General features: G+C 54.2%; 1 protein-coding gene across 2 annotated transcripts; it reads left to right on the top strand.

Moving 5' to 3' along the window:
• The first annotated feature begins 569 nt into the window (after positions 1-569).
• Positions 570-13,941, top strand: TBX3 (T-box transcription factor 3). Of its 2 annotated transcripts, XM_084217223.1 has the most exons (8): positions 570-929; positions 1,546-1,990; positions 3,806-4,073; positions 5,308-5,454; positions 7,616-7,692; positions 9,000-9,157; positions 10,487-11,190; positions 11,773-13,941. In XM_084217223.1, the coding sequence occupies exons 2-8, from the start codon at positions 1,596-1,598 to the stop codon at positions 12,217-12,219; spliced, it is 2,196 nt and encodes a 731-aa protein (XP_084073349.1). In that variant the 5' UTR covers positions 570-929; positions 1,546-1,595; the 3' UTR covers positions 12,220-13,941. The 2 variants fall into 2 exon arrangements, with proteins under 2 accessions (XP_084073349.1, XP_084073348.1); XM_084217222.1 differs by lacking the exon at positions 570-929 and having other exon boundaries at positions 1,043-1,990.
• Positions 13,942-18,017: the final 4,076 nt, after the last annotated feature.

Here is an 18,017-nt window from a genome sequence, read left to right as displayed (position 1 = left end):
GCGGCGGGGATGGGCGTGCGGCGCGGCGGCCTCCCGAGGTGGCTCCGGGCCGGGGGGGACACGGGGGGACCCCGCTACGGTACCGGCGGCGTTTGGGGAAGGGGGGAGAGCAGCTTCGGACCCCCCCACCGCCACGCGTGGAGCCCCCCCGCCCCACCGCTGCTCGGGAAGCTCCTACCGGGGGAGAGCGGCCGGGCAGTGCCCAGGCTGCCGGGGCGGCGGGAGGCCGGGGCCGGGGGTGAGGCGGCCCCCAGCACCCCCCTAGAGGCGGGCGCTGCCGGCCCCTTCCCTCCTCCCTCCCTGCTCCCTCCCCTCTGATCATGTTGACATATTCACACGGCCCGAAGTACTAGTGATGCTTTGCTGCAGCGTTACAGTTTCCGACACCTTCTTTTTATAACTCGGCGCTGTCCCCCTCCACCCGAGCTGTCAGAACCCCGCCTATGGAGCCTCACAATTGGTCCGAAAGCGTCAAAGAGCCAATCAAGGCGGCTCCAGCTCCCCTGTAACCCACAACACATCCCTACGATCGGGTGCACGCAGAGCACAGACTCACAGGGAATTCTCAGAGCCGAGAGGCTCCTTCTCCCTCTCTCTTCTCTCTCTTTCTCTTTTCCTCTCTTTCTCCCTCCCCCTTTTTTCTCTTCCTTTCTCTTTCCCTCTCACTTTCTCTCTCTTTTATGGAGACAACAGTATAATTCTGGCAGATTTTTTTTAAGGCGCAGCGAAAGAGAAAGAGAGAGGGAAAAATAAATTAAAAAAAAAAAAAAAAGGAGGAGGGTGAAAGAAAGAAGAGATCCTGATGGAAATCAGGACACCCTGACCAGCTCCTGCTTGGGGAGTGAGGAAGGCGAGGCGGAAACGAGATTTCCCTACAAGTTTTTGCTGCTGAAGATTGCTCAGGAGCCTTCCTCGGCCGGCGAGGGGGGGTGGGTTTGTTTGCTTCTTTCTGCTTTCCCTCCTTCCCCAGCCTCTGCTCTGCAGCCTGACCGTACGGAGGAAAGGTGGAGGGGTGGGGGGGAGGGGGAAGAGAGCCAGCCACCCAAAAAGAAAACCCAGCTTCGAGCCGTCACCCTCCGCCACGGAAGAAGAGAAGGGGGATTGGGACTAAGAGAAAAAAAGAAGAAGGAAAAAAAAGGATTTCGGCTTGTCCAGCTCTTCTGCGGCAACAGAAGCAGACAGCGAACCCGGTGGATTTTTTTTCTTCCCTTCTTCGGCGTTTCTTTTCCAGCACAAGGACTTCCACTCAGGAAAAAAAACGCGAACAACTAAAAAGCAAAACAAAGCCTCTGAGACCGAACACGAGAAAAAGCAAGACTAATAATGAACAATCCTGTTAATCCGCTGTCCCGAGGGCTGGGGATGTGCCCCGGCTCGGGAAGTTGTAGGCTGTAGAAGTTCTGCCTCTCCTTCATGTACTGTGCTGTTTAGAGCTTGTTTCCCCCAATCCTTTTTTTTTTTTTTTTTTTTTTTTTTTTTTTTTTTGGTGCTTTATTGCTGTTATTGTTATTATCTTAATTTTTCTTCTTCGTGATGTGCTGTTAGAAACCACTCCGGGACTACTCCAACAGTAGGAAGACCGAGGAGTGGAGTGGATGAATTTACCGATGAGAGATCCAGTAATCCCTGGGACAAGCATGGCTTATCATCCCTTTTTACCGCACCGGGCACCGGACTTTGCCATGAGCGCTGTGCTGGGACATCAGCCTCCCTTCTTCCCGGCTCTGGCTTTGCCTCCCAACGGGGCGGCCGCCCTGTCCCTTCCCGGGGCTCTGGCTAAACCCATCATGGATCAGTTAGTGGGGGCTGCAGAGACTGGTATTCCCTTTTCTTCCCTGGGTCACCAGGCAGCAGCCCATCTGAGGCCTTTAAAAACTCTGGAGCCAGAAGAAGAGGTAGAAGACGATCCGAAAGTGCATCTGGAAGCTAAAGAGCTTTGGGAGCAATTCCATAAAAGAGGCACAGAGATGGTGATTACCAAATCGGGAAGGTAGGTCTGGGTCGGGGGTTCGTGCCTTTCCCCCCCCCTATCCCCCACCCCTCAATCTCCGCACCCCAGCCGGGCAAGGCTCTCTCTCCGGCGGTTCCCTCCGTAAATCTTTCACCTGCAATCATGGCAAGCTTTAGGCAGCTGAAGATCCGAGCCCGTCTGGGGCACCAGGCTGCCGGGAAAAGCCCAAGCGCGACCCGGCCCTGCTCAGCATGAGCGTGTGCAGGGGGTGAGAGGGTCCCTTCATGGTTCAGTAGCTTAATGCTTGCTGGAGAAGACTGGGAGCAGGAAGAAAATAATTTGGGGTTGGCAAAGGGGATGGCCTGGTTTTCTGCCTCGCTACACGCAGTTTTTCTTCCTTAAGAAAGGGGAATGAGGGAAAAATCCTTTGGAGTGGCGTCTGGCTGCTGGTGGGGCAGGAGGGCAGACAGGCTCGGTGTGTCAGGCTGTGCCCCTCTCTTTGCTGGGATCTCGGCTGGGTTTGTGCTGGCTGGTTATGTCTGGAAATGTACAGAAAAGCTGACAAAACTCCCCAGCCGTCCTGCAGCCTGTGCTGGAGAGGCAGGGAAGGGTTTGCAGCTCCGCGCTGCCTGTCCCTGTATTTATGTAACCTTCACGTGGGAATGAATGAACGCACACGGCGCGTCCACGCTCGGCATTTCTGCTTTTTATAGGTTTACCCGTCTGAAATCTCTCTCTATATTCGCTACTCATTGACATCTGGACTCTTTTACAACTCTACCTATTGCTGTGATGATACGTAGGGTGAAAACCTCCTTTGCACCCGGGTGTTTTTCTAAGGGGCTCTCTGAGAAACCTCCCAAACTCTCCACATGTGATTTGCTAGGAGAATTACTCGAGGAAGCCACTCCTGAAAAGTCTTCTTAGATGGCCTTCAGCTGCCTTGCTGGAGCTTCGCCGATTAGCAAAGCACCGGTTGCAGGCTACAGGCTCAGGGGAAAAAAAATAAATAGCAGCCCTAAAAGCAGCAAGGAGGAAAAAAAATTCTCCTCTCCCGTTTTACTGCTTTCCCGAAGTTTTTTCTGTTAATTGTGGTCAAAAGTTTTTGCGTGAAAGCCTCGGCCAGTATTAAGAGCTCTTACATGTTACAAAGTCATGTGTTTCCTTTTAAGTTGAGATTTGCTGAATGCCAACCACTCGATATAATAAACAGCAAATTTGTGGTATCCTGTTGCAGTTTGGAGCCGGAGCTGGGAGCGGAGGGGAGCGGGGATTGCAGAGAACCCTCGGCACAGGGGGGATCCCCGGCTGGCCGGAGCACGGGGAGAGCCCCGGCAGCCACGCTGCCCTCGCTGGGGGTTTTTAATTCTCGCCTGCGAAGTGTAAAACTCCGCACTTTATCGGGAGGCTGGGTTGTAATAGTTCAGACGATTTATTTTATCGGGGTGCGATCAGCTCCCGTTTCTTTGTTTAGCAGGCAAAAAGGAAACTAATGAGAGATCAGAGAGCCCCAAATGGGCCTTTGCTGTTTAGGAATGGCAGAGAGAGGTAGGCGCCTGCTGATTTCTAGGGAATGCGTACCTTTCCCATCCAGGGACCATTTTCTCCTGCAACTTTTAAGAATTTGAGAAACCTTTTCACTGGGGGCGGGGGTGGAGGGGGGGGAAGGGAGTTGAGGAAACCTTTTTGCTGGCCACAGACCTACTCTGCTGCTTTTGAGAGCTGAAGAAGTCGCTTGGTAGACACGCTACCAAAATTCAGAAGCTTATTTAAACGCTGTAATTAATTAATTTCATTTTATTTTTCTCTTGTCTTTTCTTCCCCCCACTTCCTCCCTCCCCCCTCTGCCCATAGGAGAATGTTTCCTCCATTTAAAGTGAGATGCACTGGACTGGATAAAAAGGCCAAGTACATTTTATTGATGGATATTGTGGCGGCTGATGATTGTAGGTACAAATTCCATAATTCCCGGTGGATGGTAGCCGGCAAGGCTGACCCTGAAATGCCAAAGAGAATGTACATCCACCCGGACAGCCCGGCCACCGGCGAACAATGGATGTCCAAAGTAGTCACCTTTCACAAGCTGAAGCTCACTAACAACATCTCTGACAAGCACGGATTTGTGAGTGCCTTTTACACCTTCCTTTGCCCCCCTTTTCCCCTCCCTCCCCACCGGCCGGAGCGGGGGGTCCCGGGGGGTGTGCCCGGAGCACGGCGGCTGCTCGGCCGGGCAGGTCCCGCTGGCAGCTCCGGCGGGCGGCCGAAATGAGGGGAAAACGGGGCAGAAAGACCTCCCCACGCACCCGGGGACGGGAATCTGTCCGGGTTATAACAGTCCTTGATTTTTCCTCCTGCTGAGGTCAGGATTAAAGCCTGGAGTTTACTCTGTAACCTCCCCGTGCCGTGCAGCCTTAACTTTAGGGATACATTTCCAGCGCAGCGCAACTCGATATTTGTCAGAGCTGCGGTGACTTTATATATCTATATATATTTTTAATAAAGTCGATCACACTTTCTAAGCATAGGAAAACGATATGCATATGTGTATAAAGGGCTTAAAGGCCTAAGTACGCAAACGTTTAAATCTATATTAATCTGGATAATGTAAAGCAAGCCGGAGTGAAAATAAACAGGGACCAAAAGCAGAGGTCAAGTTGCCCATTCATGTCTATCCACTCCTTTACATTTACCGGGTGTGCAGAGATAAAAACTTACCCTGAGAGTGAAATCAAACAAACCTGCTGATAAGTGCTCTGTCGATCCTGGCCATTTCTTTCTATTCCTGGGAAAGCCTCCGCCTCGGAGCCGGGGCTTGCTGGTGGTGGCCGCGGCCGGGGGATCTCTAATGTGCCGAAGATTGCATTTGCTGCTGTGATTTGATTAGACGATACATTTTTGCCGTTCGCAGAAGGCCTTAAGTGAATTGGGGCACGCAATTAGACCGAGCCGAGGCTCTCGTGGTGGTGTTGCAACTGTAGCTGCTGCTCCTGCTTTACTTGATTTTATATTTTTATTTTTACACTTTGAAATCAAAAGACATTGCTGCCGGAGCCCAAACAGCTTCTCCCCCTCTCCCGGCAGAGCTCTGAGGGGGTTCCCCCCTCTCTCCTCTCCTTCGAGAGGTCCAGCGAGAGCCTTACCCCGGCGAGCTGGAGCTGTCAGTACTTTTAGTTGGATGCTGCGAGGCGTGTGCGTGTGTTTGGAGTGTGCTTGGCGGGGAGGAGTGAGGGGAGGAAGGAGAGGGAAGGCAAATTAGGAGGAGAAAGTGCCGATGGCTGGGGGAAATGCTGCTCCTGCTGACCGTCTTCTTTCCCCCCCTCCTGCCCTCTCTGCTGCCGGCCGCTGCACCCCCCCAGACCATTTTAAACTCCATGCACAAGTACCAGCCCCGGTTCCACATCGTCCGAGCCAACGATATCCTCAAGCTTCCTTACAGCACGTTCAGGACCTACGTTTTCCCGGAGACTGAATTCATCGCAGTGACCGCATACCAGAATGATAAGGTAAGGAGATTAAGAGAGGATTTGTTTTACGTGTTTTGGCTTTTAAGAGAACTTTTACTCTGCATTGTTCCCTTAAAACTCACGAAGCCCATCCCGCTCTTCTCTCTCTCTCTCCCCCTCCATCTTTTCCCCCAAAACCTCCTTGATCCAACTTCGGGGAAGGCGCTGGGGGAGGGGGGTCGAGCACTCTCCTAATACCGACCTGGGGAAGGCAATTAAAAGGAGGGAGGACTGGGGGTGAGGGGGAGAATGTTTAGGGGGTTTCTACCTTTTTTTACCCCCCCCCACCCCCAGTGTATCTCACCAGTATGAGGAAAGGGACGGGGTGGGGTTTGCTGCTCTTCGTGTGGATTTAATCTAAGATGCATAAGGGGAAAAAAAATTAATAAAAAATACTCGGCTCCGTGTGTCGAAAGACAGAGTGGGGAGAGCAGCGGGGCTGAGATTTTGTAATTCTTCCTGGCCTTTGTGCTGTTTTAGCTCCTTTAACAGCAATTGGCAATAAGGCTGGAGCGCACGTCTGGTTCCTATTATTATTATATTATGATATTTTTTTTTGCATCCTGCAGTGTTTTATTATTTTTTGTGGTGCAGAAATATGCTCTGGTCAGAGAGGGGTATCTCGCTTGAATTTAGCTGGAAGGGCTGAAAAAGCCCGTGTGAGAAAGTTTTGCAGCGCTGCAAACGTTGCCTTTCCTTTGCTGCTGGTTTATTGTCGCTTGCGATGAAGGTGGTATATTTGGGAGAGTGGCAAACGGCGAATTTACGATTATTAAGTCAAGTGGAAGGAAGGGAAGGAGCCAAAAAAGGGGCTTTGATTTTTTTGTTGTCTGTGAATTGCAACTTTGCGTTCGCCTGCGTTGAGCGCAGAGGCTCTGGATGCGCAGCGCCCGCTCGCTGCAGCTCCCCCGTGCCCCTCTCTGCTCCTCGCATCCTTCACCGTGAAAAATTTGGGGGTGAAAAGGGGAGGTCTGTACCCTTCTGCCCTCGGTCTCCAAAAAACCGCTTCCCCCTCGGGGCTCGGGCTATTTTCCTCTCTCTCTGCAGCCAGTCACTTGCAAGGAAACTGAAAGAAAATGGGCGTACAGAGAGTAGACTTTGCTTTGGGACTTATCAGCAGGGCTGGCCGGCCCGGTCTATCAGCTGGGGGCGGCTGGGTTGAAGGACAGAAATGAGCATATTTGTGTGATTGCCATGAAATCGGCTGGGAAGCGGCGTGCGGAAGCGGCGGGGAGCCCTCGGCTCGGCGCGGGGGGAGCAGAAGGCACGGCCGGGAGCACCTGGATCAAAAGTCCCGCTGGTTTTAGCAGTGGGGTTTTCCTGCTCCCTCCTGCTCCCGTGTGTGCGGCGGGAGGGGTTGGGGGGGTGACTCGGGAGCCAGGGCTGCTCCTGCCCGCACTCGGGGTTTCCTTTTCGGGGTCATCCTCTGCTCCTAAATTGGGGGTCGCTGAGCTTGCAGCCCGGCCCGATATCGGGAATGGAGCGGCGGGGAGGCGGCGTTCCCGTTGCCACTGCTCTCATCCTGCTGCAGCGGGGTGAGCCCCGGCCGGGCTCTGAATTCGGCTCCGTGCATCGTAGGCGCGGGCACCCGGCACTCGCGGGATGCCCCGCACCCCCTATTCCTCCCAACAGCCATTCCCTGCCATAACCTGAACCCCGAGGAAACCCGAACTGAAAAACTTCCACACACACCCCCCCAAAAAAAATATGAACTGGCTCCTGGCACCCCTGGCGCCCCAACACACCGGAGCATAATGCGATTATATAAAGCATTTTATTATAGTGAGGGGGTGGGTATGATTCCTTTGCGGTTTAATTATGGTATTTAAAGAGTTTTAAGCACAGGCATAACTTGCATGGATCTCATTGCACGGCTCAATTAATTCCGATGTGGTGGCAGCAACACGGGGCTCTTTCATTGCCACCACGGTCCAGGTCACCGGCCAGCCCGACGGGGGATTGGGGGCGAGCTGCCTCCAAACAGCTCGGGAAAACGCATGGATTCACCCAAAATCCAGGGACCTTTGCCCCCTGCCCTGTCCTACTCCTGCCAGCACTAGGGGAACTGGGAAGAGTGGGGTTTGCTGTTGTTTTATAATACAAAAATCTCCTTATTCTGCCCCAACCCCCTTGCTATTTTTTTTTTCTCTCTATCCTATAGATCACGCAATTAAAAATTGACAACAACCCCTTTGCCAAAGGTTTTCGGGACACCGGGAATGGAAGGAGGGAAAAGAGGTGAGTCTGGCTCGATTCTTTACAGGCGCCTCGTTTGGTTTTCATGTGTTAAACTCAGAACACGAGCAGAGGTCAAAATCACCTTGCCTTGCCTCCAAACCACACTTCCCCCCGCCAAAATCCATAAGGATCTTGGCGTTAATAGCGTCAAACGGATTGCATGGGAACTCTTTCCTGCTTTCCACGTTCAGTTTTCGCGTCACGGGGGATGGCTGGCCAAAGGAAGTGCAGTACATTAAGCAAATATTGCTAGAAAAAAGCTTTCCCTTACAAATTTGAGAGGGACTATTACAGTGTAGTTTGGATCTGGGACTGGAGAAGAGGGACAAGTGAGGGCTGAGCACTGCTTGAATCTCCTCTGGCGTTTTTCTGGGGACTGCCTGGAAAAGAGTAAAATGGAGGAGAGACACAGAAATAGAGGAGAAACACAGAAATAAACTGTTTGGACAGAGGTATCTCATGAATATGGAAGTAATTAATGATAGAAGAGTCTTTATTTTTTCCAAAAGCAGTAGCAGGACAGAGTTTGTGCCCCAGGTGGGCAGACAGAACTCGCTATAATGGGACTCGAGACTTTTATTTTTAATATAAGAAGAAAATAGAGAAAAAAGGGACAATTTTTTTCCTTTAATGGGGGATATGTCTGTTTTGTTGTGTTACAGGAGACAGGATATTTTAGCCATTTGCAGAGGGGGTTAGATAATGAATAAATAGATCTGCTTCTCTTTTTTTCAAACAAACGACAAAATAAAAATGTGGGGGGAACGTGGTGTAAACCAAGAAGCCTCTCTCCCTGCCCAGCACACACACAAACATGCACACGCCAGCTCCTCTTGTCCATCAGTGTGAAAATAAAGCCAGCGCTGGAGCCACAGGACGGAAATGATTTCTAATTTCTCTAAATATAAATAGATTTTTTACTCCGGGTTAATTGTTGGTGAAAAGATTACATAAAGTGCCTAACAAAATAACCACTTCCTAGCAATCTTAGCAACCATTAAGATGGCTCATATCTCTGGAACATCCTTGCCTTTTAAAAGCTAATCTCCAGGGAATGCTTCCCTCTCCCCTCCGCCCCTTGTCTTTAATATCAGCCCTCGCTGAGGAGCTGCTCACGCTTCCAAGAAATCTCCTCTCATTAGCAGCCAAGCCCTGCCTGCCAGAAACGCGCTCTCCTCCTCCAGGGGACCGTGGCTCTTCATTCCCCCGTGCTCCTCGTGCCCCAGGGAGCTGCGGGAGGGGCTGGGGAGCAGGGGGGGTCCCGGGGGGCGCCGGGGACCCTCGCCCAGCGGGTTCTGTGCCCGCAGGAAGCAGCTGACCCTGCAGTCCATGCGGGTGTATGACGAGAGGCAGAAGAAGGAGAATCCCACCTCGGACGAGTCGTCCAATGAGCAGACGGCCTTCAAGTGCTTTGCCCAGTCCTCCTGTCCTGCCGTGCCTGCCGTGGGCACCTCCAGCCTCAAAGGTGAGAGCTGTGGCCCCTGGTCTCCTCTGGGAGAGCCTGGGTGCCCGCTCTGTGGTGGCAAATCCCGGCCTGTACCACTGCCCTCTGGCACTGGCCTGTTTTCTTTCTTTCCTTCTTTCATTTCTTCTTGCCTTGCTTCCTACCTCCTCCCTTCTTTTCTCATGTTTTGTCTCCGCTCTCTTCTCTCTATTCGTTCTCTCTTTAGTTTTTCTGCCCTCTCTTTCCTTGCCCTCACTCTTCTTCTTGTTTCCTTTCTTTTTGTCTTTCCCTCTCCTCCCTTCTCCCCCCTCACTCTCCTCTCTCTGCCTTCCTCACTCTTCCTCTCCTTCTCCCTCTCCCCCCCCCCCGGCCTCCCTCTCCCCTTGCTGCACATTCATCCCTCCCCTCCTTGGTTCAGAAAGGAGCCAGCTCCGAGTCAAGGGAGCAAAGACAGACCACGGGGCAAAAGTTCAAAACTGGAGTCACTCCATTAATATCCCTCACTGAATCTGTTACTAGAGGAAGGATCTTTCCCCTGGATACAGTCGCGAACTTTGTTATAGAAAAGTCACCCTGGGTTTCACCGTGCGGGGTTGGGAGCTGTCTGCAGCTCTCTCGTATGTATTAATCCATCCCGGGCCGGGGGGGCAGGGGGAGGAGGAAACAACCTCTTTTTAGTAGTTGTTTTACTCGTTTTTTTAAAGGCCTGCCGAGCTGAGGGGAGGGGAGCTGGGAGGGGACCCGAAAAGCAAAGCAGAGCTTCACACCTGGGGCGCTGAAATTAGGAGATGATGTGCAGAGGAATCCAGCGAAGCCGTGCGTGTGTTTGGGGAGAAGGGGGGCCCAGGCCGTGATGGAGACGGCTGCGGGTGTCTCTGTGTGCCTTTGCAAAGTTTGCCCGTTGAAAGGGATGAAAACTTTAGGAAACTTCGTAGGAGACACATCCCCAAGGCCCTTCAGCCCGGTCCCGAGGTTGCTGCTGGCCCGTTCCTCCTCTGCCCCCGCTGCAGCTGGGGAGGGAAGGGGGTCCCTGGGGGCTGCGGCAGCCCCAGGAGCTCCGGGGAGCAGAGCTGCTGGCCCCGGGCCCGCCCGGCTGGGGGGTCGCTCCTCTGGGCCGCTGCTTTGTTTCGCAGCCAAATTTCCTGCGTTGTGTAAAACTCGGGCTGGCTCGGACGGGGCAGGCGGTGGGAGCCGAGGGCTGTATTTATTTATATAATAATAAAGAAAGGGAAGTATTTCCACACAAGCCTCTGGCCGGCCAGGAAGCGTCTCTGCCCCCTCTCCCAGCCCGGTGGGGATTTCGGGATGTGCAGTGCCGGATCCCAGCCCCGGGCCCCCTTTGTCTTGCAGATCTCTGCCCCAGCGAGGGAGACAGCGATGCAGACAGCAAAGACGATCCCTTGCTAGAAGGAAACGAGTCGGGCAAAATCAGCACGACCACCGCTGCCACCCCAGCGCCGGCCAGCTCCGCTGCCACCGCGGGGGACGACCCCCGGGACAAGGGCGGCAGCCCCTCCAAAAGCCACTTCTTCCCTGGGGACTCGGCAGGGAGTCGGAGCCGAGAGAGGACTGAGAAAGCCCCTCCGGACTCGCGGCACAGCCCGGCTACCATCTCTTCCAGCACCCGGGGGGGAAGCCTGAGCGGCGAGGAACTGAAAAGCCCCCTCAGGGATGCCCCCAAAGTAGATGAGAACCGACTGCTGGGGAAAGAGCCCTTCACCCCCCTGACGGTCCAAACCGACAGCACGGCCCACCTGAGCCAGGGACACTTGCAGAACCTCGGCTTTCCCCCTGCCCTGGCCGGCCAGCAGTTCTTCAACCCGCTGGGGAACGGGCACCCGCTGCTGCTGCACCCCGGGCAGTTCGCCATGGGGGGAGCCTTCTCGGGCATGGCCGCGGGCATGGGGCCCCTCCTCGCCACCGTCTCCGGGGCGTCCGCCGGGGTCTCGGGACTGGACAACACGGTCATGGCCACGGCGGCGGCCCAGGGACTCTCGGGAGCATCGGCGGCTGCTTTGCCTTTCCATCTGCAGCAGCACGTCCTGGCTTCACAGGTACCGCGTTCCCCCCGCGCCGCCCCTCCGGGCCGGGGAGCTCCGAGCCTGGGGACGGGGGGGGGCAGCGGGCACCTCCTTTAAATTCCCCGCGTCCACGTCCCCCCCAGTGCCCCTCTCGGGGGCCAGTCCCAGGGCTCGGCAGCAGGTCGGAGGAGGGAAAGCTGTGGGCGGGGAGGGTGGCCCAGCGTGATCTCCCTGAGCTCTCCCACCCTCCCCGCTGTCCTCCAGAGCCCGGGGCGCGTCCCGGCCTGCGGAGCGGAGCCGCTGCCGGGGGGGATGTGCCGGGGCTGCCCTGCGGAGCGGGAGGGGGGGCTGGACCCGTGGGTAAAGGGCGCTTGCCCCAGCGCTAGAGAATCGCCCGCTGCGGGGGGAGAGCGGGGGAGAGACCCCACGGCCATTTGGCCCCCGGTGGGCCCGGCGGGAGCGGGGCCGTGCGGGGCAGAGCCCGGGCAGGGTGTGCCCCGCGACCCCCGCGTTTCAGGCCCGGGCAGCGGGAGGACAGCTCTCCATCCCGCGTGGGATCCCCGCGGTGATCGTGCGGGCCGGTAACCCTTTCCTCTCTCTCCTCCCCTCCCGCAGGGCCTGGCCATGTCTCCCTTCGGCAGCCTTTTCCCCTACCCCTACACCTACATGGCGGCGGCGGCCGCCGCCTCCAGCGCCGCTTCCAGCTCGGTGCACCGGCACCCGTTCCTGAGCGCCGTGCGGCCGCGGCTCCGCTACAGCCCCTACCCGCTGCCCGTGCCCCTGTCGGACGGCAGCAGCCTCCTCACCACCGCCCTGCCCGGCCTGGCCGCCGGCTCCGGCGAGGGCAAGGCGGGCGGGCTGAGCGCCAGCCCCGGCTCCGTGCCCCTGGACTCCGCCTCGGACCTCACCAGCCGCTCCTCCACCCTCTCGTCCGGCTCCGTGTCCCTGTCCCCCAAGCTGGGCGCGGACAAGGAGGCGGCCACCAGCGAACTGCAGAACATCCAGCGCCTGGTCAGCGGGCTCGACCCCAAGCAGGACAGATCCCGCAGCGGCTCCCCGTAACCCCCCCGCCTCCGGGAGCTCATTTCAAATCCGTCTCGCAGTGCACTTTGTTTGAAAGAAACCACATCCTCCACCCCGCGAGTGTTTGTTTTTTACCCCCTTCTTTATTTTGTTTTTTTTTTTTTTCTTCCTACTTTTATTTTTTCTTTTTTTTTTAATATGTAAAGTCCCGCGGCGTTTAGCAACAAAAGGTATCTGGTGGAGCAGGGAAAAAAGGGTCGGGGGTGGGGGAGCGCTGGGTCGGGGGCTCCTCACGGGATCGAGGCACCGGTGGGGTTTGTGGCATCCTCCTTTTATTTTCTTTTTTACCAGTGTAAAAAAAAATAAAACCCAAAACCAAAACACACCGGAAAAAAAAAAGAAAAAAAAAAGAAAAAAAATCTAAAAGAAAAAACAAACAAAAAAAAAATCAAACAAACTTATGAATAAAAATTAAGTAAGAGAAGTGATTTTTTTTCTCTCCGAAAGAAAAGCGTGTAAGTAACTCGCGTATTGGTTCTTCAACAGTTGTTTCCTGGGCGGGTTGTTAACCACAACCCCCTTAGTCGATATTAAGGGAAGCTGTGTGTTTAAAATATTATTGTGATGTCTGAGAGCCAGTTGGTGGCTTTTTTTTTTTTTTTTTGCATGTTCCAGAGTAGTCTGCCTTTTTTTTTTTTTTTTGAGGGGGGGTGGTGGTATTTTTTATTTCAGTGGGGTTTTGTTGTTTATTTTTAATGCTCGTTTCAAATCCCAGGGAAAAATTATTATTAATAATAATAAAAACAAAAATAAGACCTTTGTCCCTCTACCTTAAACATCCTCCCTTGTAGCAACAAAAATAAGACGTGTAGTTGGAAAGAAAAAAAAAGTGAATTTATTTTATCTAAAAGCCTCTGTAGCTCGACTGTAGATTTATCACAGCTTTCCCTCTTTAACTGTATATGCAATAACAAGGTTTAACATACTGAGAAGAAGAAAAGAGTGGACACTATTATTAAAACAAAGTATTTATGTAATTATTTGATAACTCTTGTAAATACGTGGAATATGAATACTCGAAATTAAACTTTAATTTATTGACATTGTACATATCTCTGTAAATACGACTGCAGCGGTCTTCTTTTTTTTCCTTCTGTTTTTATTTTTAGTCGTTTTCATTTCAAGTTGGTAATTCCTTTAAACATAGATCCCGACCCAGAGGAGAAATTCCCCTATTTGTGAGGGCTCAGTTTTTAAATCGTTGCTCAGCCCAGGAAAACCTCGTCCTTTGGTCAAGGAGCCAAATGCAAAAGGCAAAGCAGAAAGAAACCAAATTATTCAAAGACCTTAAAAAAATTCAAAGAGAGAAAAAGACAAAGCAGTGTGCCATGGTGGCTTTTAATCCTCGATTTCTTCGGTGTTCAAAATGTCAACAACCACAAAATTATATATGTTTATACACGACAACAGGCTTCTCCAGTGGCTTGAGAGAGAGAGAGAAAAAAAAAAAAAGAGGTGAAGATTCTAGGATTTTCTGTACTTTCTATTATTTTTGCCCGTTTCCTCAGTGCGTCAGAAAACAACCCTGCAATGGAGTTTCACTACTGTGCTTATTGTTGTCTTTGTTTGAGTGAGTGCATATTTTCTTGGGTTGAAAGTCAGGTGCTCAGAGCTGGTTCAAAGAAAAAAAAAAATGAAGGTATATTTTGTGTTATATAAATGTTGAGAAGTTCTTGCTATTTTTTTTCTGTAATTTTTTTCCCCCCCTTTTAAAAGTCACTGAAGTTTCAATAAATTTTTATTGAAATGTCTTGGGCGTACTGTGAAATGCCTTCACCCCAACCCTCCCCGAAGTGCCTGGGAGGATGGAGGGGTTGAAAGATATATATCCCTCTTCTGCCTTTCTCCTCCACCCCCTTTCCCGTTCCCAATATTAAGATATTTCTCCTGCAAGGAGCTAGTACGAACCAGTCGAGATGGTGTCATTGGAATTGTTGGGGGGGAAGGAAAGTTTTAAGCAAGCTGTTTAATGTACCTTTTCCGTCTTTAGCCCTCTCGCTTTTAAAGTCGATCCAGAGGCTACTAAAGTCACCTCTTTTAATGGAACAATATTAAGTGGCGTTTGAAAAGTTAATGAGAAAGGCTCAGCTATGCTTTTATCTGTCATAAATTAATAACGCAAAAGTGAAGAATTAGAGAATAGATCGGTTAAATTTTAATGCAGAGCCCTCCTTCAAAGTTTCCAGGTAAAGTGCTCGGGAGTTGATGCTGCTGCTGGGCTCGTTTTCCTCTCCCGTCCGGGCAGAGGATTTGGCTTTCCCAGTTAGTTATCACCTGGAAATACATGTTTTTTTAATATCTATTTTCCCCCCCTTTTATTGGAATCGCCCCTTTTTGCCCTCAGGCTCGTGATATATCGAGATTAAGCTGGAAAACGGCTAGAACGGGAACAGACATCCAGGCTGGACCGGTGGCCTGGGAGGTCACTGAGAGGAGAGCTGAGGAGAGCTGGCAGCCCCTGCTGTACCTCTGCCAGTCCATGAGCACATCCTTTAGCAGAACATATATATTTCTTGTTAATGAGATTTTTTTTTCCCCCATGCCTTCAACAGTTAGTGGCCCGTATATTGAAAAGCGATTCATCGTCCGCCAGTAATAAATATTATAAGGATGTACTTCCAGCCTGTATCCTGTTTTATGCTCTGCCTGCCCCTCGGCCCGCGGCCCCCGGTTCCTGCGCCGGCGAGATAAAGGGAGATCCAGGGGGTAAAAGTGGCCATGAATTTGTGGTTTGGGGTTTTTTTTTGTAGTTTTTTTTTTTTTTTTCCCCTCGCCTTTTTAATTTAAAAATTCCCCCACGAACATGAAACTGTTCCCCTTCGTGAGGAAACGGGACCCTTCCCATTTCAGCTTGGGGATGGGGGTTTGGTTTAAATCCACGATGTTTGAGCCGGAGAAAGGTTTGGGCTGAGAGGAGTTTTTGTCTCCCTCTTCTTTCCCCACCTTCGGATGGCCCAAGGTGACGGCTGCTGGAAACGTCACTTGAGCTGATGCTCCCCTGAGCTGGCCTGGGCGAGGAGGGGCTTTTAGGGAAAGAGGTGGCGGCGGGTCTGGCCAAAGAAATGAGAAAAATAATAACCCACGCCAAGAAGGAGGCAGCGGCGGTGCAGGCAGCCCGAAGGCTGCAGCCCCACCAGCCGCTCTCCACGCGGATCCTCCACACGGGTGGGAGCTGGAGCCGCTCCGGGAGAGGGACTCCGGTGCCGAGGGGAGCAGGACAGCAGGACAAAGCCCTGGGACAGCCATCCCTGCCCGGGGAGCAGCTTTCCCCTCTGCACTGAGCTCCGGCCTCAGCGGCAGCGCCAAGGCTCCGGTCCATGACAGACCCCCGGCCCTCTCCCCCATCCCTTTGGCTTCAGGAATCACCCAGGGACCTCAATTTTTTCCCTCTCTCAGCTGCTCGTCCCCCAAACGGCTCTTAGAGGGGCAGAGCCGCTCTGATCTGTGTACGACTGGGGGAAATGTCCTAGTTGGTGAGGAATTCACTGCTGATGGTCAAAAGGAAAGCTACAGACACCCACCCCCGGCCCCCCTTGCCCACCTCGCTTTCCTGCCAGCCCAGGAGCCCGGTAGCCGCCCCGCAAGCCAGGCGGGCACCGACAGCCCCGGGGCGCCGCAACCGCCGAGCTCACGATTTATTCTTTTTGAGGCTGAGGGTGCAGCCTGATTGCTTCAAACCCCCACCTTTCCACGGGCCTAATGCTGACCTCCCCCTCGCCATGCCCTTGCAAGAAATCCGTGTACCGCAGGTGTAACTCTGACTTGCAAATGGCTTTATCTCCTGTGTATCTTATTTGTATATAGTAACGTTAATGAGTAACTCTTGTGGCGCTTGTGGAAGGAGGTAAACAGCGAGCAATCTCTGTGGATTATCCTGTCTATTACTCACCTGGCGCCTGTCTTGATATCCTCAATGGTTTTATGGCTGATGCAGGCGACCCGGCGCTGGGTGGGGGTGGCCGGCGGCGGGGGGGCTCCGGCAGGGCGGCGGCGCCACCTCTCGGGCAGCCCGAGCAGCGCCCCGAGACCCCCGAAAGGACCCACGGCCCGTGGGAGGGGGCACAGAACGACCCGAACGAGGGGGAACTCGGGCCGTGCTGGGGGGAGCCAGCATCCCACACCCCCCCAATCCCGACCCCCGGGCGGGCAGCGCGGCGCAGCTCCCGCAGGCTCTGCTGGGAGCCGAGCTGCGTTTGACCCACGGGAGTTTTAGCCCCGAGTCCAAAGTCTCTGGGAAAGCGGGGCAGCGGCCGCCCCGCGGGGATGGAGCGGGGAAGGAGCGGGGAAGGAGCGGGGAAGGAGCACGGAGCGCTCCCCGGAGCGGCAGCGGCAGCGCCCGGGGGGCAGCGCGACACCGACACCCCGGCGGGCCGGGCACCCGCCGTCGCCGGCGCGCTCGGCCCACGCTCCGCTATTAGTTAATTATTGATTGATTACAAGTGAAAATTTATGACCCTCTCTACCCCCCGCCCCCCCGCAGCCTGCCGGTCCCTCGCACGCACACACGCTCCTGCCCTCTGCAAACACTCCGGGGGAGGCGGGAGGCGTGTTGTTGTTTTTGGCCTTGACAGCTTCCAGGAATATGAAATATTTAAGCCCTTCGGTCGATCTCCCTTACCCTGGACGTCCTTTTTTAATTTTTTTTTTTTTAGATTTCTTTTTTTCTTTTTTTTTTTCTTCCCCCCTTTCATGTCCCGGCTCGGAGGCTCCCGCGGCGGCCGAGCCCCCTCCCCGCAAAGAGCCGGCGTGCGGGCTCGGAGCACGCCAGGCCTCGCAGATCAAAGGGACCTCTCCGGCCTCTGCACAAGGGAAGGAAAAAAAAAAAGACAAGAAAAAAAAATAAAGTTTGATTTCTTTAACGATTGTTCGTAAAAATCTTGGAAGCAGGGACCATCCCGCCTCCTCCCTCGCCTCGGGCGGCAGGATTGCACCGGGAAACGATTTTGGGAAGGCAGAAAGAGAGTTTGGGAGAAGGGAAAAGAAAAGGAGAAAAAAAATTAAAATATAGAGGAGTTGCTTGAAATTTAGCAGCCGTGTGTCTGCAGGAGCGCACAGCCGTCCCGGGTGGGAGCCCAGCCGCAGCCCCCGGTGGGCAGCGGGGTCGAGGCCGCTCTCGGACGAGCGCTTCCCAAAACGGGGAGGACTCCAAGCCCCTGAGCGTGCCCGTGGCTGTGCGGGGGACACTCCCCAGGGGACACTCCCCAGGGGGACATTCTCCAGGGGGACACTCCCCAGCTCCTGCCGGCACGCCCGGGGTGAGGGGAGCTGTCAGAGGGTGACCGGGGCGCGGTCCCGGCCGGGGCTGAGAGACGGACGGACGGAGGGATGGCAGACGGACGGAGCGGTTGTTTGCCGTCTCGGGAGGGTAAATGGGCCGATGAGGCGATTGCCTCGAGGCGCTGGCGCTTGCCAGCGTGCGGGGACCGCCCCGCTGCCCCCCCGGTCCCTGTCACCGGGCCGGGAGCGACAGCCGGCCGGGCGGATCCGCGCTGGAGGCGCCGGGACGGCGGGGCTGGAATCATCTGATGGGGGAAACGGGGCGGGAGAAACCTCCCTCCTTCGGCACCTCCAGCCGCGCCTCGCTGAGAAACCCACGGGGGCACGGTGGTAACCCCGAGCCCTCATCCTGTCCCCCACGGTACAGACAGTCCCGGGGGAGCGGAGAGACCCCCGGCAGGACATCCCAGCCTGGCGATCTGGGCTTCGCACCGCGGCATCGCCCTGACCGCCGCGCAACCATCTCTCTTTGCACCTGAAGTTTTTTGGTTGCGGATGGG

This window comes from Fringilla coelebs (assembly GCF_963513975.1).
Source record: "Fringilla coelebs genome assembly, chromosome: 17".
Lineage (NCBI taxonomy): Eukaryota > Metazoa > Chordata > Aves > Passeriformes > Fringillidae > Fringilla > Fringilla coelebs.
Note: the sequence above shows the minus strand (reverse complement) of the source record. Positions and strands in the feature narration are given on the sequence as shown.

What these genes read in the sequence shown, in the direction of transcription:
- TBX3 (XM_084217223.1), top strand. Translation starts at nt 1,596, where the DNA reads ATGAATTTACCGATGAGAGATCCAGTAATCCCTGGGACAAGCATGGCT. An exon ending in GTGATTACCAAATCGGGAAG is followed by an intron (nt 1,991 to 3,805) that starts GTAGGTCTGGGT and finishes CTCTGCCCATAG; the next exon opens with GAGAATGTTTCCTCCATTTA. An exon ending in AGCACGTCCTGGCTTCACAG is followed by an intron (nt 11,191 to 11,772) that starts GTACCGCGTTCC and finishes CCCCTCCCGCAG; the next exon opens with GGCCTGGCCATGTCTCCCTT.